The 25,131-nt window shown below is 43.4% G+C and overlaps 1 protein-coding gene across 1 annotated transcript; it reads left to right on the forward strand.

The window, feature by feature from the left end:
- Positions 1–36: 36 nt before the first annotated feature.
- Positions 37–20,474, forward strand: MRPL15 (mitochondrial ribosomal protein L15). Its single transcript, XM_068234772.1, has 5 exons — positions 37–257; positions 8,181–8,338; positions 14,945–15,110; positions 17,373–17,496; positions 19,961–20,474. Exons 1-5 carry the CDS (start codon positions 150–152, stop codon positions 20,296–20,298), a joined length of 894 nt encoding a protein of 297 aa, XP_068090873.1. The 5' UTR covers positions 37–149; the 3' UTR covers positions 20,299–20,474.
- The last annotated feature ends 4,657 nt before the right edge of the window (positions 20,475–25,131 follow it).

The following is a 25,131-nucleotide window of genomic DNA, read 5'->3' on the forward strand; positions in this document are numbered from 1 at the left end:
CCTCCCTCCCTGCTCTGTGCCCAACACAAACATGGCGGAATCAGCTGGGGTGTGACGCGGTAGCCGTAAAGCAGCACATTACAGGCGGAAATGGGAGGCAGGCGTGGTCACGTGGTTTTGACTGTCACTCCGTCCTTCAGGATGCAAGCATGGCCGCCTCTGGTAGTAATAGTGGGAAGAAGGCAGGAGACCTGCTGAAGACTCTTCCTCGGGTGTCCCTGGCCAACCTGAGACCGAACCCTGGAGCCAGACAGAGGGTGAGAGCGCTGCTGCTGGGGAGGTGCAGCCATTACTCTGTACAAGAGCTGTAGCACTGCAAGTACCAGCATGCTGTAGTGTTCAGTCCCAGCACAGCTGCTTGCCTGATCACACACTGATTTATCAGGACCAGTGCAAGGAAAGCTGAAATGCTTTTGCCATTCGTTTTATTTCCCTTGTCTTCATAAATCAGCCCTTAAATTTGTATAACCTACCTTCATTTTACTAATTTGATAAACCCTCTCACTCTTTCTCTGCCCTCCAATGTGCTTGTGATTGCTGTAGATTGCCAGCAAAGGCTTGAGGTCTGTGGTGGGTGAAGTATGTGTTAAAACAGACACAGTTCCTGTACACACTGCTGCACTTTTAAAATCGCTTGCGATTTTTAAATCGCAAAGCCCTAATGAAAATAGAAAAATCGCATCGCACCAGTGTGTACAGGTCTGCGATTTTCATGATTTTTTTCAAAAGACCTTGTGATTAAAAAGCGCATGCAATTTTAAAAGCGCAGCAGTGTGTACAGGCCCTAAATGCGCAAAATCATCTGTAGCCAGTTTCCGCAGATGGAAATGTGGTCCCAGGTGTTTTCGGTTTTTTTTACCTTTGATAGGAAAATCCATATTAGCTTTCAGACTTTTTGTGTTTTTAAAAAGCTGAAGAATGCAGCAATTTTTGCAGTGCTCACGTGTATGAAGGTGCCCATACATCTAGCAATTTTGCTCTATGACCATTCGATTCTATCATTTTATCGAATAGTGTGTTCCAAAATGTCCAATCGATTAAGTGTTGAATCGATCAGCTTAGTTGAGCAGGATGGAAGATATTTCAGTCAACTGCACAGAAATCTGTTACTGTTTACGTATCATTAGATCGGCTCAAAATTGATTTTTGCATTCAGAGCATGGAGACACAACATGGGTCAGACCAATTAGTGAAGGTGTATTGCTTGTAGTGTGTGGGTCACTACTTGATCGACTTTCGATCAACTATACTAAAGTTGGTCGCTTTGTTGATTTTAATCAGATTCGCTAGATGTATGGCTGCCACCTTTAAGGTAGCCATACATCAGCAGATTATGGGCAGATTCAACAGAGACAAATTTATCTGTAAACAAATCTAGAGATGATTTTGTCTCTAGACACAGCTGTCCACATACTGCAGGCCGATTCCAGCATGAAATCTTGAAGGGAATTGGCTGAGCCCGCCGCATCGCCGCTCACCCACCCCTGTGTGCATTTACACATTACCTGTCCTGTAGCAGCCTCTGTGCGGTTTCCGTCTATCTCTCCAGAGTTTAGCAGCTGCATAGTGCCTGACGTCAGATGCCATATGCCGCCAGCGTAGAAAGTGGAGAGGTGGGCGGACACCATGCGGAAGGCTGCTACAGGACATGTAATGTATAAATGCACACGGGGGGTGGGGTTACATTTATACATTGCGGGGGGGGGGGGGGGGGGGGGTGTTGTCACTCGTTCTGAAATCGGGCACCGTACCGACGCACACCCGACCAACCAACTTCGCCCCAGACATCTTGCAGCATGAGCGATTGACAATGCGACCAATGTTCGTCCTGAAATTGGTTGCTTTGTCGGGCATGCACCGATTTTCATCCAATTTGATTATACTAATCGAATCGTATTGCCGATCGGCCGCCAAGTCGCCTGATGAATGGCCACCTTTAGGCCTCTTTTAGATGGGGGGCTGAATTGCACGCTTGCTGAGCAGTTCTGTCTCTTGTCTGCCAGTGCAATTCAGATGCAATTTCAATGCAGCCAAATTGCAGCGGTAGTAATACCATTTGTGTCAAGTGCTGACACCCAGTGGCTTTACTGCTCGGTGGAGAACTGCGACACATTTAGTCTGCGCACGGCTGCTTCCGCGCTCAGATCTGACTTTATGGGGGAGGGTGCCAAGAACAAGCACTAACAAGTGCGCAGCCGGTGAAGGAGAGCAACTGTCAGGCGGTGAATTCACCTGTGTGAAAGGAGCTTGATTGATACTTTATGAAAACCTACAAAGGCACATTTAGACTCTGTTCACACTATATACTGCATAGTATGTTTTCACATGCAATAACACATTCGTTTCTCTGATGGCAGTGAATATTGGTATTGTTCAGGGCTTGGGGGTGCATACACATTAGGCCTGAACGATTTTAGGAAAAAATTGAATTGAGCGATTTCTGTCTGAAATTGCGATTTCGATTCACGATTTCCTTCAAATCAAGCTTTGTTCCCTCTCTTTACCTGTTTGTTCCTCCTCTGTCCCCCTGTCTCTCTTTGTGCCCCCTTTGCCTCTTTATGCCTCCTCTGTGTGCCTTTGTGCCCACTCTGTGTCTCTGTGCCTCCTCTGTCCCCCAAGCTGCATCAGTTCTGGACATAGCTTCCAGCACAAGTCCAGCGATGCCCTCTATCTACTTCGCCTCCTGCAGGCTCTAATGCATGGAATACTTCCTGTATGTCATGCAACATACAGGAACCCAAAGTTTTGCCAAGCACAAGAGTCAGCAGTCGGTGATATAGGATGGACAGCGTTAGACTTGTGCGGAAGGTTTGTCCAACGTTGCGGTCCACACGCATCGGGACTTTGGGGAAGTTTGAAGCCACTTCTTCAAACTTCCCCACGTGGAAATGAATTGATCGCAATAATTGGCTCTTTGACGATTCCGAAATTGTGATCTTGGTGATCGCGATTTCGGTTTAAATTCGATTTATCTTTCAGGCCTAATACACATACCCAATTTTGGTTGGCCAATCAGCGGACAATTTTACAACTTCCATTTTGTATGAGGGGCAACAGATTTTGAATATTCTGAACAGTTAATATAGGTAAGCTCTTAAGGGGCCCATACACTTACACGATTTCCCGCCAATATACAGCAGATTCGATCACTGTGATAGAATCTGATGTGAAATCATTGCGCAAATGCTGATCGAACGATCGATTTCCGTCCGAAATGCAAATGCTGATCGCTCGATCGCCGGCGGGTCGGGAGTGCGTCGATAGCGGCGTTCGAATATCCGACGACTGACGCTTGCGGCAATACATTACCTGTTCTGCCGGCGCGTGACCCCGTGGTCCCTTCTCCGCGCTGGGCTCTGGCTGGCTTCACTTCCTGTCCGACATGAAGCTTAAACAGTAGAGCGCCCTCTACTGTTTAAACTTCCCCCGACAGGAAGTAAAGTGAAGCTGGAGCCCAGAGCGGAGAAGACAGCGGAGACGGGACTCGCTCCGCCTGGATCAGGTAATGTATGCGAGGGGGGGGGGGGCAGCGGCAGCTCCACAGGCTGTGAATCGGTTTCATAGTAAAATCGATTCAAAATCTGTTTGCAGTGTAGGCAGCAATAGATCCCTCTTTGATCAGATTCGATCAGAGGGATCTATCTGCTGGTCGATCTGGTGGCAATCGACCAGTGTATGGCAGCCTTTAAACTACATGAAACTGGTAAAGTTGACCAATCAATATTGGATGTGTGTATGTACCCTTAAAGGGAACCTAAACTGAGATGGATATGGATTTTTCCTTTTAAAATAATACCAGTTGCCATACTCTCCTGCTGATCCTGTTTCTCTAATACTTTTAGCCACAGCCCCTGAACAAGCATACAGATCAGGTGCTCTGACTGAAGTCAGACTAGATTAGCTGCATGCTTGTTTCAGGTGTGTGATTCAGCCACTACTGCAGCCAAAGAGATCAGGACTGCCAAGCAACTGGTATTGTTTAAAAGGAAACATCCATATGCCTCTGTTTAGGTTCCCTTTAAAGGAGTACTGTAGGGGAAAAAAAAGAGTTGAACTTACCCGGGGCTTCAATGGTCCCTCGCAGACATCCTGTGCCCGCGCAGCCACTTATCGATGCTCCGATCTCCGCCTCCAGTTCACTTCTAGAATTTCCGACCTTTTTTCCCCCCTACCAACCAACCAACCCCCCCCCCCCCCCCAGTAGTCCTTTAAGGTGACCACACACCATACAGATAAAAATCCAATTTTACACCGATTCGAAAAAATACAATTGATTGTACCGAAAAATCAAAAGCTTTTTTTTGTTTTTGATCAAGAAATCTGATCGAGTTTCCCAATTTATTTGTTTTTTGAGATTGGATATGGTGGAAAATTCAGACCAATTTTATCAAGAATTGTGTGGTGTGTGTGATGGATTGTGACATTGTATTCAACCTGAAAAAAATTGTTTAACTATTCAGTACACTTTTTTTTTTCTCTCAATTTTGCTAACAAACCATTTTTTTCTGAGTTTATGATCTTTTATCCCAAAATTGCAGCAATCTTGAAAATACACGTGTGGAACCTCAGATTCTAATCGAAACTTCCCATCAAGGGCAAAAGTGGATTGTAATGCTTGAATGGATTTAAATTAAAAGAAAAAAGTGTGGCCACCTTTAGGCTGGAAGCACACTTTCCTGCGTAGAAAACCAGGAGTTTTCTACCTTTTTTTTGTGGGTTTTTTTTTTGGGTGGTTAATATGCGTTTGCGTTTTCTTTAATATTCTCCCCATTTCAATAGAGAAAAATACAGTATCTTATTTTTCCTACGGGGGAAAAAATGCATGTGAATCGCATGCATTCCCCCCCCCCCTTCCCGAAAGCATTGTGTGCTAATCGCATGCAATCCCCATACAGTATGCTGAGAATAAGCTGCAAGTTGTGCGTTTTTAAAACATTACCGTGCAAAACTCAGCTGCGTTTCTACAATGCAGCCAATAGCCTTGTGTGCGATTTTTGCATGCATTTCCAGCACCACAGGGGTGTGTTTCCATGCCTGCAGATGTACAGAAAATATTTCCTATGTGTAGGCCATTCTGGTCACTAAAGGTGCATAAGCATTCAATTGGGGTTTGTTCACACCTCGGGGTCGGCGGGCCGCATTGCATACATTTTTACGCATTCCAGCTGGTGCAGGAACATTAACACATACATTTTTACGCGTTAGTGGTGCAACGCGTAAATCTTTACTTGTTGCACCACTAAAGCGTAAAAATTTGTGTTGAAGTTCCTGCACCAGCGGGGATGCGTAAGAATGTATGCAATGCGGTCCGCCGCCCCCGAGATCGGCAAAAACGAAACTAGCTGCCAGCGGGGGACTGGAGCAGCAGTGAGTGACTACGAGGGCACAGGATGGCTGCATGGGGCTGGTAGAAGCCCCAGGTAAGTGAAACTCATATTTTTTTTTTTTTTTTTTTTTTTTTTTTTTTTGGCCTGATAATTCCTTTAGGGCTCCCTGCACATTGCAAATCCGATTTGCAATTCTGATTTTGATTCCGATTTGGAATTCCGATTTTCCATGAATGCAATAAACAGAAACGAGGAAAAAACGCAGCATGCAGTAACGATAACAAATCGGAATAGGACTCGTGTGCAGGGAGCCTAAAAGCTTTGTGCAATGAATCCTTATGGGACAGTTCATATCTCTGCGCGTTTCATCAGCTTTCCGTTGACCAAAGCGCTGACTGCTCCAATTTTTTGGATGATTTTGGAAGGTATAGAAAAAACGCAAAACGCTCACAAAATCGCTTTTGTGGAGATTGCGTTTGCGCTTTTAAGAATACATTGTATTATTTTCCGGGTCAAAGAGTTCACTTCCTGACTTGTCAGGAAGTAAAAAAAAATCGCTCTGTGCAATGTTTAAAAAAGCACTTAACAAAACTGTCCGCCGCACAGAAATCGCCTCAAAAAAATTGTAGCGTGCAGGTAAGCGCTGGGAAGGGTAAAAAAAAAAAAAAAAAAATCACACTCAAAATCTCAAAGCACGCCTGTTGGCGATTTTGATTTTAGATGTGAACAAAGCCTAAAGGTGCATACACATGCAATTACTGTTGCCTAAAGGGATCTGGACTTCATCCCTTTGATAGTAGGGGCTGAGTTTTATACAGATGCACCACTAGCTTATAGGCTAGCAATGCGCTCTGTTGATATGGAGGGCCGATGACACGGTGCACAATGCAGCAACACAGAGCGGGCAGGGTGAGTAGGAGAACAATTCTGTCAGCTTTTGCCTGGCTGATAGCTTGCCGGCACATCAAGGGGGTCTGTACACACTTGGATTCTTGGTAGAGGCTTAGCGTCATCTAGCATTTGTATAAGAATTAACTCCTGGTTCATTAGCAATGATGAACAAAAAATGTACTCAATGTTGATATCCACATATAGCAGCTGTTAGTCAATTATTCGGTGGTTTCTGATGAAGGGAGCAAGGCATGGCACAAGGCAATGCTTCATAGCTTTGTACTGAAACATGCAGTGCAAAGCTTGTGACAGGGAGAGGGATGTTAGATCGAATCTTTACTGAGATTCCATCCAATTTGCAATGCTAGGTATACGTGTTACGGGTTTTTTGGTCGATTCTGCCACTTGATCGATTTTTAATTTGTTTTTACGCTTGATTTCCTGCTCGCTTCTCTTATCTTTTCTAATCAGTTTCCATTCACTTCTATGAGAAATCGAGTGGTAAAACGATCAAAAGTAATATCCTACAGAGGCGCCAACAGAATAAAAATGACAAATTTAAAAACAAGATGGGAGGGGGGGGGGTAAGGGTGGACTTGCCTCCCTAGGACAAACACAAAATCTATATGAACAAAAGTTTGAATTCTTACTCCAAAAATACGCAACGCGTTTCACGGGCTCAAGCCGCTTCCTCGGGCAAAAATACAAACGGAGTAACTTTAGAAGTGTGTGTGAAAGACACAGCTCCTCTGTAGTAATGAAAGTAATATCGGACATGACAGAAATGATCAAACTAATGAAAACACGTAACGTGTGTACCTAGCATAATGGGACATGGGTGATGAAATGATCAATATCAGATAGTTATCAGCCATCGAAGATTTGTATGTCCAACTTTTATTTAGAATATATGGATTTCTCCCTAGATATCTTTTGTTTTGTCTGGGGATGTTTTATTACACATTATAAAAACTTTTGCCAAGCGTAATATTCCTGTTTAAAATGGGATAAAACACTGACATAACATTCAAAATGTGTTTTTCCTACTTTTTATTACCCACACAGTTTACTTATGTGCACAAGTAATTTTCTGTTTTCAAATAACTGCCCAAAGTACAGTTTAGCTGCTCTGAAAGCTGCTATTGCATTTTATTGCATAGCTGCTGTATTTATATATTAAATCTAGTAGTGATCATTTCTCTCCTCTCTTTGCTTCTCAGATCAGTGCAGTTCAGTTTCAGCAGTAGAGATGGCCCGAACTTGTTCTCTAGCGAACAGCTATGGGGAATGACCTCTGGGTCATTACCGCATATGTAATTTTATGCATTACTGCCCAGATGCTTTACCGGCGGCCGCGCGTCCATCTCGCGCCCGCAGCCAGGAGCGCTCTGCACACGCACATGACGTCACCAGCTGCAGGCGCGCAATCAAGGATGCTCGGCCACCGGGAAAGCATCTGCGCAGTAATGCATAAAATGAGAAGTTTTAAATCAGGATGATACCATTTATTGGCTAACTAAAGTTTTAGTTAGCCAATAAATGGTACCATCCTGATTTAAAACTTCTTGCTTTTACTGATGGCTAACACGGTACAATACCCTACTGCATAAAATGAGGTATGCGGAAATGCGCTTGTGATTCCACTTCAATAGATTGAGAATCACAGCACAATTGCTCCAAAGACGCTGCATGCACCGCGTTTGGGATTGATAAAAATTGCAAATGCAGTGTGAATGTATCCATAGAGATATGTTGGTGGCAGCGCTTTGCTGATCGCCGGCGATCAGAAAAGAGCTGAAAAGCGCTAAGTGTGAACCAGCCCTGTGTTTTTTTTTTTTTTGTTTTTTGGTGGTAGTAGATTTCATGCTGTAAATCCTTTTAGAATGAAGAGTAAATACTGAGTTTTATACCACTTTAAGTATTGAAAATATGTAAATTCTAATGTCCTCATTTTCTTTTCAGGAGAGACAGCGAGGGCGTGGCCAACATGGCGGTAACAGAAGTGGGAGAGGCCACAAAGGACAAACCCAGAGGGGGACTAAACCTTACCTGGGGTTTGAGGGAGGCCAAACTCCTTTCTACTTGGTTATTCCAAAGTATGGATTCAATGAGGGACACAGGTATATACACTAGGATAGTTCAATAAAATGTTCCGCCAGTTCTTGTAGATTGGTAAAGTCTTTGAAGTAAGCTGCACAATGCAATATTTTCTGAAATCTATCATCTAATCCAGTGTTTCTGAAAACTGTCCTTGTAGCCCACCAAAGGCAGATGTTTTGAAGTTAAAGGGCAACTGTAGTGAGAATGATATGGTGGCTGCCATATTTATTTCCTTTTAATCAATACCAGTTGCATCAGTTGTTAGAACCACACCAGAAACAAGCATGCGGCTAAACTTGTCAAATCTGACAATGTTAAACACCTGATTTGCTGCATGATTGTTCAGGGTCTATGGCTAAAAGTATTAGAGGCAGACAATTAGCAGGACAGCAAGGCAACTGGTATTGCTTAAAAGGAAATAAATATGGCAGCCTCCATATTGCTCACTTTATTTGCCCTTTAAGGGAACCAGAGATGAACGTTTCACACAAAATAAACATCAGTCGATAGCTTGTAAAGAATAAATGCTCTACCTGATAATTTCGCCGCTCTGGTGTGCCTTTTTTAGTGTTTATCCATTATTGCTTCAGGAAAATCAAATATGGCCGCCGGCTCATATCCCTTCTGCTTCCGGGTTATGAGTTGTTCTGGATGTGCTGTCTAGGCTATATGAGAAAGGCTGCTGCAGTCTTTCATCTGTGTGCTTTTATTCTGGTATGACATGCAGCTGCCTGTAGGAAGTGTCTCTCATAGGAATGAAACTGCAGTCATCATTATTGTGCACACAGATCATATTGCAGGCAGCCACACTTGTCTGTTTCAGAGATTCTCTCTCAGCAGCAGCATCCCCTCTTATGTCATCACAGCTCTCAGTATGCAAAGCAGGAAATCTGAGCCAGGAGGTGGCAGGCTTGGGCTTGAAAAGACTCCACAGAAGAGTGACTCAGCTATAATGATTCCAGGTCAAACCTAGACTGAGCTAATAAGACTTACTAATAAACTAAGTAAGCATTTAAGAATGAAACTAAAAGCAGGGTAGGTGTTTACTGTCATGTTCCCACTGATAAATGTAATAAAATACATGAGGGTGTTTCGTCTCTGGTTCTCTTTAACTCTCATATGCTTACATGGGGTAATTGGTGTCTCAGCTGTGTGGATTCCCTATAGTGGAAACACTAATTACCCCACGTGTGAGGTAAGGGGTAACCTGAAAAACATGCATTGTTGGGCTCAGAGGATAGGTTTGGAAAACATTGGATTAGATGATCGATGTGCTGAAAACATAAAGTCAAACAGTCTGTTTAAACCCGGCTGTGGAGTTGAAGATCAATTTTGGGTACTTGGTGTCGGTGGTTTCAATTTAACTGAGGAGTCAGAAACAGATGATTGTTGTACCAACTCCACAGCTCTGGTAAGAATTAGACTAAGGAGTCGCAGCAATTTTGGGTACCTGGAGTCGGTGGTTTCATAAACTGAGGAGTCTGATGTATTTTGTCCTACTCCTCAGCCCTGTATTAAACTAAATCGGTTTTCAATTGTTGTATTCCCTGAACAATCTTCTATCAGGAAAACACTGTTTTTAAGCATGTGTACACATGTATAAGATGTACCTTTGTCCAAAAATAAAATGCGCTACAAATGACTTTCTTTCTAGGTAACAGTCACTTACAGTAAGGCAGGGAACACGTGTGTGTGTGTGTGTGTGTGTGTGTGTGTACACGTATGTATAGCAGTTACTCAGTCTGTTTGCCAGACAAGTTTTTTGAGCTGACCAGCTGCCATCTCTGTAAAGATCCTTGCCAGGGAGTGCTTTAGGTTTGCCCATGAGGTGGACTGGTGTAAGGCACACTGCACACTGCAAATCATATTTGCGATTCCGATTTTTCCCTGGATGCTATCAAAAGGGAAAAGCAGAAAAAACGCAGCATGCAGTACCGATTTAAAAATCAGAATCGCATTTGAAAATAGATTAAAAATCCGGAATTGCATGCAGTGTGCTGAGAGCTACAAAGTTAAACCGCTTTAGGGAAGGAATGTCCCCAGCAAGGAATTGTTACCAAACCCTCTGGCAACAGTGCGGTGCTAATGCTGTACAGACTAGAGGCTAGTGAGGTGTTCTGTTGCTATGGCAGAGGGCCACTGGAGCAGTGCATACAGTGGGTTGCAAAAGTATTCGGCCCCCTTGAAGTTTTCCACATTTTGTCACATTACTGCCACAAACATGCATCAATTTTATTGGAATTCCACGTGAAAGACCAATACAAAGTGGTGTACACGTGAGAAGTGGATCGAAAATCATACATGATTTCAAACATTTTTTTTTTACAAATAAATAACTGCAAAGTGGTGTGTGCATAATTATTCGGCCCCCTGAGTCAATACTTTGTAGAACCACCTTATGCTGCAATTACAGCTGCCAGTCTTGTAGGGTATGCCTCTACCAGCTTTGCACATCAAGAGACTGAAATCCTTGCCCATTCTTCTTTGCAAAACAGCTCCAGCCCAGTCAGATTAGATGGACAGCGTTTGTGAACAGCAGTTTTCAGATCTTGCCACAGATTCTCGATTGGATTTAGATCTGGACTTTGACTGGGCCATTCTAACACATAGATATGTTTTGTTTTAAACCATTCCATTGTTGCCCTGGCTTTATGTTTAGGGTCATTGTCCTGCTGGAAGGTGAACCTCCGCCCCAGTCTCAAGTCTTTTGCAGTCTCCAAGAGGTTTTCTTCCAAGTTTGCCCTGTATTTGGCTCCATCCATCTTCCCATCAACTCTGACCAGCTTCTGTGTCCCTGCTGAAGAGAAGCACCCCCCGAGCATGATGCTGCCACCACCATATTTGGCAGTGGGGATGGTGTGTTCAGAGTGATGTGCAGTGTTAGTTTTCCGCCACACATAGCGCTTTGCATTTTGGCCCAAAAGTTCCATTTTGGTCTCATCTAACCAGAGCACCTTCTTCCACATGGTTGTTGTGTCCTCCACATGGCTTGTGGCAAACTGCCAACGGGACTTCTTATGTTATCTGTTAACAATGCCTTTCTTCTTGCCACTGTTCCATAAAGGCCAACTTTGTACAGTGCATGACTAATAGTTGTCCTTTGGACAGAGTCTCCCACCTGAGCTGTAGATCTCTGCAGCTCGTCCAGAGTCACCATGGGCCTCTTGACTGCATTTCTGATTAGCGCTCTCCTTGTTCGGCCTATGAGTTTAGGTGGATGGCCTTGTCTTGGTAGGTTTACAGTTGTGCCATACCCCTTCCATTTCTGAATGATCGCTTGAACAGTGCTCCGAGGGATGTTCAAGGCTTTGGAAATCTTTTTGTAGCCTAAGCCTGCTTTAAATTTCTCAATAACTTGATCCCTGACCTGTCTTGTGTGTTCTTTGGACTTCACGGTGTTGTTGCTCCCAATATTCTCTTAGACAACCTCTGAGGCCATCACAGAGCAGCTGTATTTGTACTGACATTACAGCTATTTAGTCATTAGCACTCATCAGACAATGTCTATAGGCAACTGACTGCACTCAGATCAAAGGGGGCCGAATAATTATGCACACACCACTTTGCAGTTATTTATTTGTAAAAAATGTTTGGAATCATGTATGATTTTCTTTCAACTTCTCATGTGTATACCACTTTGTTGGTCTTTCATGTGGAATTCCAATAAAATTGATTCATGTTTGTGGCAGTAATGTGAAAAAATGTGGAAAACTTCAAGGGGGCCAAATACTTTTGCAACCCACTGTAAGTGATGTCATGTGGCAGGTTTAGTGGGGAAAACAATGCTCTTGGTCCGCGATTAGCCTAATCATTCCGCTGGCCGAGGTTAGAGTGATATGGAGGCTGCCATATTTCATTTTAAACAATACCAGTTGCCTGACAGCCCTGTTGATCTATTTGGCTGCAGCAGTGTCTGAATCACACCAGAAACAAGCATGCAGCCAATCTTGTCAGATCTGACAATGTCAAACACCTGATCTGCTGCATGTTTGTTCAGGGTCTATGACTGATGCTAGGTACACACTATACAATTTTCTAACAGATTTACCTGCCAGATCAATTATTTCCAGCATGTCCGATCTGAATTTCAATACATTTTTTGATCTTTCTTTTAACAGTATTTTTTTCGATTGATTTTTGTTCCGTTCTATGAAAATCGTAAAAAAAAAAAACTATTTTAAAAAAAGACCGGAAGATCGAAAAATTGACATTCAGATGGGACGTGTTGGAAAAAACTGGCGGGTAAATCTGCCAGAAAATTGTATGGTGTGTACCTAGCATAATGCTGGAAATAAACCATGAGATATTTTGACAGGTAGATGGTTCAATAGATCATTTCGGACATGTTCGATCTTATTTTCGATAGTTTTTCTCATAGAATAAAGGGGAGGTTCGCAATAATGTCTCCACGAGAAAATCTTTATTCAGGACATATCCTTAATATAGCCAAAACCGAGCAGCTGACATGTTTCGGACCAAGGTCCTTAAAGAAAACCTGAACTAAACATTAAAAGTCAAAATGAACATACACAAGTCATACTTACCTCTTGTGTAGTCTACTACTCAATCTATTTTTCCTCTCCTGCATCCTGTTTTTCCACTGTGATCAAGGGAATTCTCCGTCCTCCATTTTGAAAATGGCTATTGCCCCATAACAGCTTCCTGGTCAGCACACAGTTAAACTGTAACATTGCCCACTTGAGCCATAGGGAAACATGGACACATCAGTTCTCCTCTCAGCTGTAACTGACAGCAACTGATATATAACTGACAGTAACTGATATATTTCAGTTCTGACAAAATGTTGTCAGAACTGGAAGGGATCACTGTAAGAAGAAAATGGTAATCTTCTGAGAGGAACTGATGGCAAGGTAACTATGTAATGTTCATTTGAAGTTACCTCGTGTGTTTATTTTAAATAATTTTACTCAGTACAGGTTCTCTTTAATCATAGCCGGCTATGATGAACAATGGAGACATTGTTGCGGACCTCCCCTTTGTTCTACATTGATTGGGTTTTGCTGCCTGTGGTCCTGCACTGTCTATCGCGCCACAGTAAAGCGGTTACTTCGACTCTACATTAGTTTTTCTCATAGAAGTGAATGGAAATTGACAAGCAAATCGATGGAAAAATGGATTGGACAGTAAATCTACTGAAAAATCTTTGTGTATTCCCAGCATAAGCGTAGTAGAGGCAAAGGATCAGTGGAACAGCCAGGCAACTGGTATTGCTTAAAATGAAATAAATGTCAGCCTCTATCACTCTCACCTCGGGTTGGCTGCACTTGTACACAGAGAGGAGTTCAGCTGAACCTTAGAAGCCGGTCCTGGTGAGCAGTGGTTGGGTCCAGGACATGGACCAGGACCGTCTCCTGGTCATCCATCTGCTACCCCCCCACCTTGGTGAGTATTTAACTCTTCCCCCCCCCCCCCCACCCCTGGGAACCAGTTAAACGGAAGTGCTCACTGCCACGAATGAATGCTTTTGAACTGAACATTCATGAGTTGCCAAACTACGCATGCCCGGTAAAAGAAAGTGCTTGTGCACATGCGCTTCCTTTTTACTGGGCAAGTGCGGTTTTTGAACTTGAGCATGCCCATTTCAGAAGCGGTCGTTCACATGCAGAGAGCATGCGCCATTCGGGAACTCACGGATGCCCAAAGCTAATGTGCTCATTTTGTGGTAGTGGGCGATTCTGTTTCTCTGCTTCCAGGTTAAAAGAATACAGGCTTGGGAAACAAGTGACACAGGAGCACTGAGACTGCAGTAAAAATGTCATATACTAGTAAGAAACATGGTGCCGGCTTAACATTACTTTTTTACCCACTTCAGGCTAACTTTAACCTTCCCGAGTAATGTATTCCCCCTGTAATTGCTTAACTCTGACCTCCCCCTGGGCTAACATACCCCAGATGAGGTACACGACTGATATCCTTTCAGGGCTGTTGAGTCTAAGCAATTTTTGGTTACCTGGAGTTGTAAGTTTCATAACTGATGAGTTGGAGCCTGATGGTATTTGTACCAAATTCCACAGCCCTAGTATATATTAGACTAAGGCAGGGGTGTCAAACTCAGATACAAAGTGGGCTGAAATTGAGCTGTGGTACCAAGTCGCTGGCCAACCTCAATGTCTAGTGGCCACCTCTCTCCCTTATAAAGTTCCCTGGCGCCTATTAGCCCCCCCTGGTGTCTACTGACCCTTTTCCCTCTCCTATACAGTTCCCTGATATCTAGTGCTGTCCGGTGCACCCCCCCCCCCTTCCCCCAATATGGCTTCCCTGGTGATTTAGGGCTTACCCTCCAATATAGCTTCTCTGGTGGGCCAAACATAATGCAAAGTGGGGAAACCATCTGAGGGCCAAATCTAATGGCCCTAGTGGTCAGATTTGGCCGACGGGCTGGAGTTTGACATGTATGGACTGAGGAGTCAGAGTAATTTTGGGCACCTCCATTCGGAGGCGGTGGTTTCATAAACTGAGAAGTTGGAGTCAGATGATTTCTGTACCGACTCCACAGCCCTCTATCCCTTATCATCTATTTTCAATGCCCCTTGATGTATATTAGATTGTCAGCAGTTTTTTGTATTTTTACCTATTGGCTTATATCCTGATTTACTTTCATGCAGTTTCCGGCGGCAGTATCACCCGCTAAGTCTTCGGAAGCTCCAGTACCTCATTGATCTGGGACGAGTGGATCCTTCACAACCAATAGATGTAACTCAGCTTGTGAATGCCAGAGGAGTGACCATCCAGACGCTAAAGAGAGATTATGGCGTGCAGCTCGTGGAAGAGGTAGGATGGCAGCTCTAACACATTGTGCCACTTTTTATTACTATGCAACATTTATGTACAAAATAACATCTATACAGTGAAGCTTCACTTTTTATGGCCCTTTTACACTGTGAAATGGTATGGGCGATGCATGAGCAGATCAACCAAGAGACAGACCTCTCTCTCTCCTGCTTCCCCATTGGTACCCCCAAGGATGCCGCGTGACACGTGACATCACACATGCACCACCGGCTGTACACAGCAGCCACGTAGGGGGACTTTCTGGGGAAGCAGGAGCAGCCGGAGACTTGCGGCAGCTGGAATAGCAATTTGAATGCACAAGCATGATGGGGGGGGGGGGGGGGGTGCATTTACATTTGATGGGATATAGCAGCCCAGGGCACCGGTCGGTTGGTTGCACCGATATCCCACATCGTTACTGCCACACACCCAATCAACAATGTCGGCCTGAGATTCCTCAGCATGTTTGATTGGTACTTTTGTTTTTTTTTTTTTTTTTTTTTTGGCCTGACCGGTTGAGTCGTCGATCAGCATGTTTGTTACAGCAATTCAATACATTTTTTTTTTTTTATCAGGTGGTTGATTGGGCCACAAAATTAATAGATCTATGGCCACCTTCACTGCCCATGTTAAATTTTTTCAAACTCTAACTGGTGGTGTTCTCCTGTAGCAGCAAATGGGTTGCTGTGCTTACTTGATACAGTACCGTATATACTCAAATACAAGTCATCCTCGTGTATAAGTCAACTTTAATATTCAACCCAGTTATTTTATCGACTTAAGTACAAGTCTACCCAGAAAAGTTAGTGGCTGCACTTAAAGCTCAGGAGGGGTTAATGACCACACTGCACAAAGTATTGCAGCAATTAACCCCTCCTGACCCTGCAGCCAATACCTCCTCCAGGCCACCAAGTTTTTGGCAGAGAATTGCAGTTCCTCAGGTAACTGTTTGGAATATTACTCAGTTAAATTATATAATGGTTAATGTTTTTGTCAACCAAACTAACATGTCTATGGGTACCTTTAGGGTCATATTTTTTTTTTTTTTTTTATCCATCAAGTCATTGCTGCAGTGCAGGGGTCTGGCCTCTCGCCTCTAATTTCTGTTTAGCCAAACAAAGCTGAATTTGTGTGGAGAAACCAATAATGGCCACTAGGGTGAGGTAGAGGTGCTCTCAATTGTCAACACTGCTTGCACTGAATAATTAACTGTATGGTGTATTTCTTTTCAGTTGTCAAATGGGTTTGGAAATTATTTTTTTTTTTTTCATTTTTTTCCTCTGTCTATGAATGGCAAATTGTGCAGGAAATTTACCCCATCCTAAGGATTTAGCACAACTTTATTGTGCTTTGTTGCAATGCAATGGTGTGAGAAGATTGTAAATCATTTTGTGATAGTTTTAGGTAACAGTTTAGAGTGTATACATTAGGGATGGTCAGTAAGATGCAAATCTTTCCACGTTCATACAGGACTATGGAAATTCTTTATGCAAATATATGCAGCTTGAAAATGGACCAACCCCACCTTTGCAGGATTATTAAATTTGTATGTAGAATTTGGATGATCCTGTATGAACTCTGAACTATTTCCATCTCATTGACCATCCCAAGTATACGCCTCCTGATCGCCTCAGGTGTGCAGCTTATTACTCATACAGAAAATACTAGTGTATAAATGTAAGTAGCGACGGCGCAGCTCACCTCATCCAGCAGCGATCAGAGAACTCTCCTTCACTGTTTCCATAGTACCGGATGCAATCAGCAGAAGCCAGCACTAGGGGAGATATGGGAGGTGTCTGATTGCTGCTGGAGCCATGGATGAGGTGAGCCACGCTGTCGCTAATTTTATGCATGGTGAGCGAAGGAAACATGGGGGGGGGGGGGGGGGAACGGAGGGGAAACGGGGACACGGGGTGCTAAAGGGGACACGGGGGAGCAAAGTAGGACACTGGTACTGAAGAGGACACATGGGGAGCACAGGAGGGCAGAAGGGGGGATACACGGGGGAGCAAAGGAGCACATGTGGGGAACAGAAGGGGACACAATAATTGGGGATGAGTATCTCCAAGACGCCCCTGCACCATAGGTGCACCAGGTTTAGTGTATATATATTTTTTCCCCTTGGTTTTTGCCCTCTAAACCTAGGTACGTTATAGTCTGGAGCGTCTTATATGCTGAAAAATATAGTATATGAATATGTAATATAGGTTGGTGTAACTAGTATCTAATATATAAATATGATTTGTCATTGGTCTCTTTCAGGGGGCAGACCTGTTTTGTGCCAAAGTGAACATTGAAGTCCAGTGGGCATCAGAGTTGGCAGTTGCAGCCATAGAAAAAAATGGTGGAGTTATTACAACTGGGTTTTATGACCCGCGCAGCCTTGGTAAGTTGTCATGTATTTTGGTGTAATTGTATTATTAGAAATGGTAAACTTAGAAAAATCACAATTCTGTTGGCCAAGCTAAAGCCTGGTACACACATTCAGTTTTCATTGGCCAATGTGTAGGTAAGAGCAGGGCTGTGTAGTCGGTGGTTTCATAAACTGAGGAGTATGAGTTGGAGTGGGATGATTTTTGTACAGACTCTACAGCCCTGGGTAAGAGCTTATGGAAGTGGTAAGATTGGCCAATCAAAATTGAATGTGCGTACTAAAGCGAAGTACACACATGATTTAAGTCTTTGGAAAATGAGATCACAGTCCAATTTTACCACCTCCATGTAGTATAAGAGCATAATCTACACAGTCTATTCTATTAAGCTGAGTACACCCGTCAGATAAAACTATATGCAAACCTAGGTATTTGTCTGTCACATAGGTTAGTCAGGGAGATTTGAAAGACTGATCTTTCTAAAGATGCTGTACACATGCAAAAGATCAGTTCCTGCAAAATGCATACATAGTCTGGATATCTTACACACCTTGTATAACAGACATTCAGCTGCAGATCAGATCCACCAGGATGAAACTGATCTGCAGATGAATGTCTGTTATACCAGGTGTGTATGAGATTTCCAGATATCAGACTATATGTATGCATTTTGCATGTGCACAGCATCTTTAGAAAGATCAGTCTTTCAAATCTCCCTGACTAACCTATGTGACAGACAAATCCTCAGTTTGCATATATTTTTATCTGATAGATGTGTGATTATGCTCTTATACTACATGGAAAGGGTAAAATTGGTCTGATCTTTCATTTTACAAAGACTTTTATCTCGTGTGTACCTAGCTATAGGCATAAGAGGGACGAATAGCATTTCAGAAAGTTACTGGCATAAATGTGTGTGCATCTTTATCTTTATTTACTAATAGTCTCTCATGATCTTTAAAAACCAGGGCTGTGGAGTCGGTACAAAAATCTTCAGACTCCGACTCCTCAGCTTAGGAAACCACCAACTCCGGGTACCCAAAATGGCTCAGACTTCTCGATCCTGACTCCTTAGTCTAATACTTACCAGGGCTGTGGATTTTGTACAAAAATCATCCGACTCCTCAGTTTATAAAATTCTCCGACTCCGGGTACCCAAAATTTCTCTGACTCCTCTACTCCAATTCCGACTCCACAGCCCTGCTAAAAACCTGCCCTGGATTTATTAAATATCATGTTGGGTAGCAAATGTTGCAATTCCTGGCTCGGCCATTTAAGGTACACTGTGATGAAAAATACAGTACATTTGTACAGTACTCGGATAAATGTACACCTGACCCTTTTTTTTTTTTTCTATGCAGCTGTTAGTGGCGTAGCATTAGGGGATGTAGAGCTTGAGGCCATATCAGGACCCCTAAACCGGAGACCCAACAGGGGCCCTCCAACACGCTCTCTATTGAGAGCATTGCTTTATAGTAGGAGAGCCTTTCTGTCTCTTGTGGTCCCCTATACATTCCTAGTGGTTTGGGTCACCCAGAGTTACTCCTGTATTGTTTTTCCGGTCAGTCATATCAATCCCTGCCTTGCACTGAGGAGGAACAAAAGTCTGAAACAGGGTGTCTGCATGTTGTGTTGATGTGGCTCTGTAAAATTTGAACTGTAGACTTGCTATACACCAGCAGTTCTGGATGTAAGCCTGGCTTCTGGCAGGGCTGTGGAGTCAGTACAAAAATAATCAGACTCTTGACTCCTCAGTTTATGAAACCTCCGACTCCAGGTACCCAAAATGGCTCCAACTACGACACCTCGACCCCGACTCCTTAGTTTATTAAACTACCGACTCAAAATTACTCAGACTCCAACTCTGACTCCACAGCCCTGGCTTCAGGGGCTTAAAGAGAATTTACGTATTCAATAGTGATGCATTGTGGGTAACCACAGTTGTGCACTCAAAGCTGAATTATCGCAAATACCTTATGTTTTAAAAAGATGAATTACACTGAACATTGCTTCTTAGTAGGAGGGCTTTTCGGTCTTTTAGTCCCTTATACTTTGTGGTTTTGGGTCACCCCGAGCTGCTAGGGTATTCTGTAATTCCTATGAAATGATTTTTGAGCATAATTACTTACCGTATGTGCTTTGCAGCACCTTACAAGTGCCTCTTTGCACAAAGCCAGTGCCAGTCCTACCATGAGACCACTTAAATTGTGATGCAGGCAGCACAATCTAGGGGGAGGTGCTGGTGACATCGATATGCAGACCACAGGCTGCAGCAGAGCACATTCGCCTGGTCCACAACCATGTCCTCTTCTGCACTGTACCTCTTCGACCACCAGGTGGCAGCGGTAATTGTGCTTCCACTGCAGTTGCTCTGTATATGTAGATTGGGTGGTTGAATTATTAAATGGAATTCCTGAAATGTTTTTGCTTGTGGTGTCTTCTAGTTGTTGTTTATACCATCTTTCTTTCGCCATGCAGAGATTCTGTGTAAGCCTGTCCCATTTTTCATGCGTGGAAAACCTATTCCTAAGCGAATGCTCCCTCCAGAGGACTTGGTAAAATATTATACCAGTGCTGAAAAGCGTGGATATCTGGCAGATCCAGTGATGGTCGCTGAAGCCAGGAAACTGCTTGCCCTGAAGTATGGCTATACTCTCCCCGACCTTACCAAGGATGAACTGTACGAGATGCTGTGCCAGCGCAAGGACCCACGACAGATCTTCTTTGGCCTTGCGCCAGGCTGGGTAGTCAACATGCCTGAAAAGAAGATCCTGAAGCCCACAGATGAGCGATTACTGGAATACTACAGCTCCTAAGTGATAGGAAGGACTATGCTAGTCAGTGCGGCCTGCAACTATTGCAGTGTAGGGAGTCTATGCAGATTCATGCAAAAGAGGTTCTGATTTCTGCAGGGTTTTTTCCACTTCACACTGCATACCTATGTTGTACAGCACTGAAAACAAAGTATAATAAATATTTTTTTCTACTGTAACTATTAGCAGTCTTGTTTGTTTAACCACTTCACCACTGAGGGGTTTTACCCCTTGAACACCAGAGCAATTTTCACCTTTCAGCGCTCCGTCCATTTATTCGTCTATAACTTTATTATTACTTATCGCAATGAAATTAACTATATCTTGTTTTTTTCGCCACCAATTAGGCTTTCTTTAGGTGGGACATTATGCCAAGAATTATTTTATTCTAAATGTGTTTTAATGCGAATATAGGAAAAAATGTGAGAAAACAATATTATTTCCCAGAACGTCATTTCGGACAGCACCCCTGGATGAGACTTGTCTCCTTCCCCACTGTGGACAGGAAACTGTTAAAAGAAGAATTTGCATAAGCAATAGGCAGCCACATATAAGATACTACACCTGCCACAGTACCTCAGTTTAGTTTCCTGTCCCGGACGGGATGCATGGGAGAGGTCTCCAGGAGTGCCATCCATGTCAGACGGCAGGGACAGCGTTTTCCAGGGCTCCAAGCAGCACTGTTCAGTGAACAGTCGGAGCCCTGCAGCGTGGAGGAGGCTTCTCCATTGGAGGCAGCAACTTTATGCGCGCAGGTGCGTGCATTGGAGAGAGTTCACTTCCGGTTGAACCGGAGGTAGTCACGCGCTGGCGTCCCGCGTGATCTGAAGTCTGAGCCGGGCGGCAGGGGCCGCGGCGGTGATTAGGAATCGGCATACAGCTGATTCCTTAAGGTAAGAAGCTGATTAAGCATATGTTTAGACGGCGGGGGCCGCATGCATAATTGGATCAGATGCATCAAATCAGCAGCACAGGTATAAGTTTGTAGAGTCCATGATGCACTCTGGTTTGTGGCTGGGATCATGGAGGACGCCTCTGGGTCAGCTCCTGCACAATCTGCTGAATCTGCCCAGGATCCCTCTCTGGCAAGTAGATGTGATTATGTTTCTTCTGCTTGGCTGGATGTATGTTATGTATAGAGGGATTTGTCTCATGGCTGGCTATCGTTTATTATGTTTTATACCCCAAAAGACATAAGACTGAGAAGGTTGAAAAGTCTGAAAAATCTTCTACTCAGTCCAGTCAGCATGGATTGGCAACTCTGAATGGAAATTGTGCCAGTATTGTACAGAGAAGGTCCACAGCAATAGGAAATTAAAGATTCTGCTATTGCTTCTACCGCCTCAGCTGCTTCAGATGGGCCTGGGACTAGTACTGCTATGGCTTATCTACCTGTTATAGCTAATCCATCATCTCCTATGTTGTCTGCACCTCTAACTATGCCTCCTGCTTCCAAGAGACATAGGCCTCTATTTATTGAGCATTCCTGCATGCGGTAATGCTCAAAACAGCTGACTTTACCCACTATTTAGTAAAGTGTGCATTCATAAAACCTGTGTCCGCATGAAAATTTATAATTCCTGAGCAGGTGCGGGAAATTAACACCTTGTGCGGAGATTATCACAACACAGGTCACTGAAGGTTAATTCATAAAAATTAAAGCAGGCAAATGTGAGCAGAGAAACCCTGGCTGTTTAGAGAAGGCTATAAGCCAGCCATAACAGGCAAGCTAATGGAGAGACAGACCTCCCAGGCAGCTGCAGTGAGAGCAGAACAAACTGCATCCCAGAATACCCAGGCTGTGTTTTTAACCCCTTGGGTACCTGTTTTCAGATAAATTTCACATCAGAAAGCCTGCATGTGTAACATTCTTGAAGTTCTTCTAAGCTGCAGCAATTAAATAGATTGTTTAAAAGAACTAGACAGATTCAGGGCAAGGAGAGGCAATTTAAACAAAAATGCACATGTAAAGGAATGCTGGGGCTGCCTCCTTTATAGTAACTCTCTCTGCACAGAGAAAATGTTTTTTTCCTGAATTAATGAAAGACTTACTAATAGGTATTAAGTCTGAGCAGAAATCTTTGACACCTTTGGATCAAATGTATGAGAGTTTGGCGGATCCTCATTCTCGGCTTATTCCAGTCCATTCTACTCTTAAGATTAGGATTAAGGAGTGGGATAATCTAGGAAAAGGTTTTTTTTGGCCCAGATCATTATCTAAATGTTGTTTTTTTCCTGAAGATCAGGGTTTTGGGGAACCCCGCCTAAATTAGATCCATATTTTTCAAGGGTATCAAACAAAACTGACCTACTTTTTTGAGGATTTCTGGGAAATTTTGAATGATTTCCCTAAAGTTTGGAATGCTTCCAATTATCTAGTGGACGCTTCAGATGATACGGTTAAACTTATGGCCAGAACTACGGCATTAGTTAATTCAGCCAGAAGAGGTGTATGGGTAAAAACTTGGAATGATGACAATTCTTCAAAATCAAGTTATGTGGTGTACCTTGTGAAGGGGGTCTGCTGTTTGAGTCAGTTAGACAACCCTCTAGACAGAACGGCAGACACACATTAAAAAAAAAAAAAAAAAAAGTATTCCTGTTAAAGGAATTCTATCGATTCACATATTTTCAATTGACACAGGAATTGTTTGGGAAGTGTTGCTAAGTACTGGTGTATACATTTTAGTAGCAACCTCTTTGTTTACTGTTATCAAAATGCTTTCAAACTTTACTGACAAAACTGACTCTGAGCCATGAGGAGAGTGGAAATTCCCCTCACACTTGATCAGATAACTCTGTGTAACTGTGTGTGACAGAGAGAACAGCTGCAGCTTCTGTGTCCTGTTTCGGACTGAAGTGTCTGTAGAGAGCAGAGGAAATGTAACTAATTGTTACAGCTTTTCATACTGTTTTTTGCTTTCAGAGTTTGTTTGATATTTGCTTTCTGTAGTCCGATATGCAACTCTGGCTGTGCATTGAAGTAGACACCCCTTCTGCAATTGATTTGTCCCAATATAGCTAATCCTACCCTCAGTAAATTACAGCTTTTGCCTCTGATATTTAACATGAAAGGTAGGAAAATGTTTACACAGCAACTTAGACATTATTTGTACATTGTCATTTTAGAACACTTGGGTATCGATAGTATTCCTTTAAGAAAGGACCTTTTCAAAGTAAACGGTCCTTTCGTCCCTCCTTCTAAGAATAAGTCAGATCCCTAGTCCTCTAAGGGCAGGAGATGGGCTCTCTACAAGTCACAGAAGCCTAAGGGCCTATTCAGACTGCACACGTTTCCAGCTGCGTTTTGGAAACGCGTGCAGAAGGCCAACACGCACGACATCAGACAGTGCATAGAGTGCACTGTCTGATGTTCACACTGCATGCGTTCCGGACCTGTGCGGTCCGGGAACGCATGCTGCACGCAGATTTAGCAAAAACGCGCGGCTGTCCCATTCACTTTTCAGTGATGGGATCAGCCACGCAACGCATGCAAACGCGGATGGCGTGCGTTCGTACGCGTTGCGTTCCGCATGCGTGGCCGTCCGCGTTTGTAATGTGAACCGGCCCTAAGTCCAACTTCACTTTTACCAAGAAGTCAGATAAGCAATGACGCTAGTATTCCAGTGAGATGGAGAATTGCAAATTTCAAAACATGGCAACTACAGTGCACAAAATATTGGTTATTTAGGCTTCTTTCACAGTGGGACGTTACAGGCGCAGGTTAGAGCAGCTTGTAACGCAGCCCAGCTCACAGTAATGAAAAATCAATGGGCTGTTCACAGTGCCCACGTTGTGTTACACTCTAACGCTGGACGTTTAAAGAAAGTGCATCATGCTGTGCGTTATACACGGTTTTAGCCGCATTAGACTGTTTGCATATGCTCAATAATGTGTGTTTTTTGTTTTTTCTTGCAGGAGAGGAGGGGATAGTCCGCTGTTGTGGCCAGCCACATGACTAATTAATATGCACTGCAGTGTTAACTTCCTGGAGCGGCCGCTTATTGGCTGGCAGGACCACGTGATGCGGAGTTTTCCGATCACGTGCTCTCCACAGTCTTTTGCCGCATGCGCCGTTTTCATCCGATAGTAAGCGTCAAAAAGTACGCATCACAGACCCATCAGGAGACGCATAACGTGGCTCTAAATAGCATCCAACTTCAAAGCTCACATGCGTTGAGTTGGGGGCACGTTATGTGACCTTAGCGTCGCATCTAACGCAACGTCTTAGTGGGAAAGAGCCTTTAAGGTGTTTTTTGTTGGAGGGATACAGAATAGAGTTCAGCCAGCCTCCTTTTAAGAGCTTTTGCATTACTCCCCGTTTGCAGGACCAAATAAAGTTTTCAGCCCTACAATCGAAAGTCCTTTCCCTGTTTAGAAAAAAAGGGTAATTCGAGAAGTACCGAAATGTCAGAGGACAGGGATTCTATTGCCCTGTGTTTTGTCTAGTAAAGGAGCTACAGGGAAATTATCAGTTCATACTAAATTTAAAGAGTCTAAACCAGAAGGTAAAATACAGAAAATTCAGGATGGATTTGATCTATTATTCATCTCTTACAGAAGGACGATTTCCTAGCCTTTCTAGACTGAAAAGATCCGTATCTTCAATTACCAATACATCTGACTTCTCAATAATGCTTAAGGTTTGCCATCCAGATGGAGGAAGAGGTAAGAATGTATCAGTTTAATGCTTTGCCCTTCGGATTATCCTCAGCTCCAGGGTTGTTTATGAAGGTAATGTCTGGGGTTCTAGCTACACTTAGACAGAGAAAAGTTAACATTTTGGGTTACCTTGATTTTCTGTTTTGGGGGACATCTCCCAATTCGGTAAGAGAT

This window comes from Hyperolius riggenbachi, chromosome 5 (genome assembly GCF_040937935.1).
Source record: "Hyperolius riggenbachi isolate aHypRig1 chromosome 5, aHypRig1.pri, whole genome shotgun sequence".
In the NCBI taxonomy this organism is placed as follows: Eukaryota; Metazoa; Chordata; class Amphibia; order Anura; family Hyperoliidae; genus Hyperolius; species Hyperolius riggenbachi.

Bases quoted from the DNA above. Each gene is read 5' to 3' on its own strand.
- MRPL15 (XM_068234772.1), top strand. From the start codon at position 150: ATGGCCGCCTCTGGTAGTAATAGTGGGAAGAAGGCAGGAGACCTGCTG. The intron at 258-8,180 runs GTGAGAGCGCTG...TTTTCTTTTCAG, and splicing joins ACCCTGGAGCCAGACAGAGG to GAGAGACAGCGAGGGCGTGG. The intron at 15,111-17,372 runs GTAGGATGGCAG...GGTCTCTTTCAG, and splicing joins GCGTGCAGCTCGTGGAAGAG to GGGGCAGACCTGTTTTGTGC.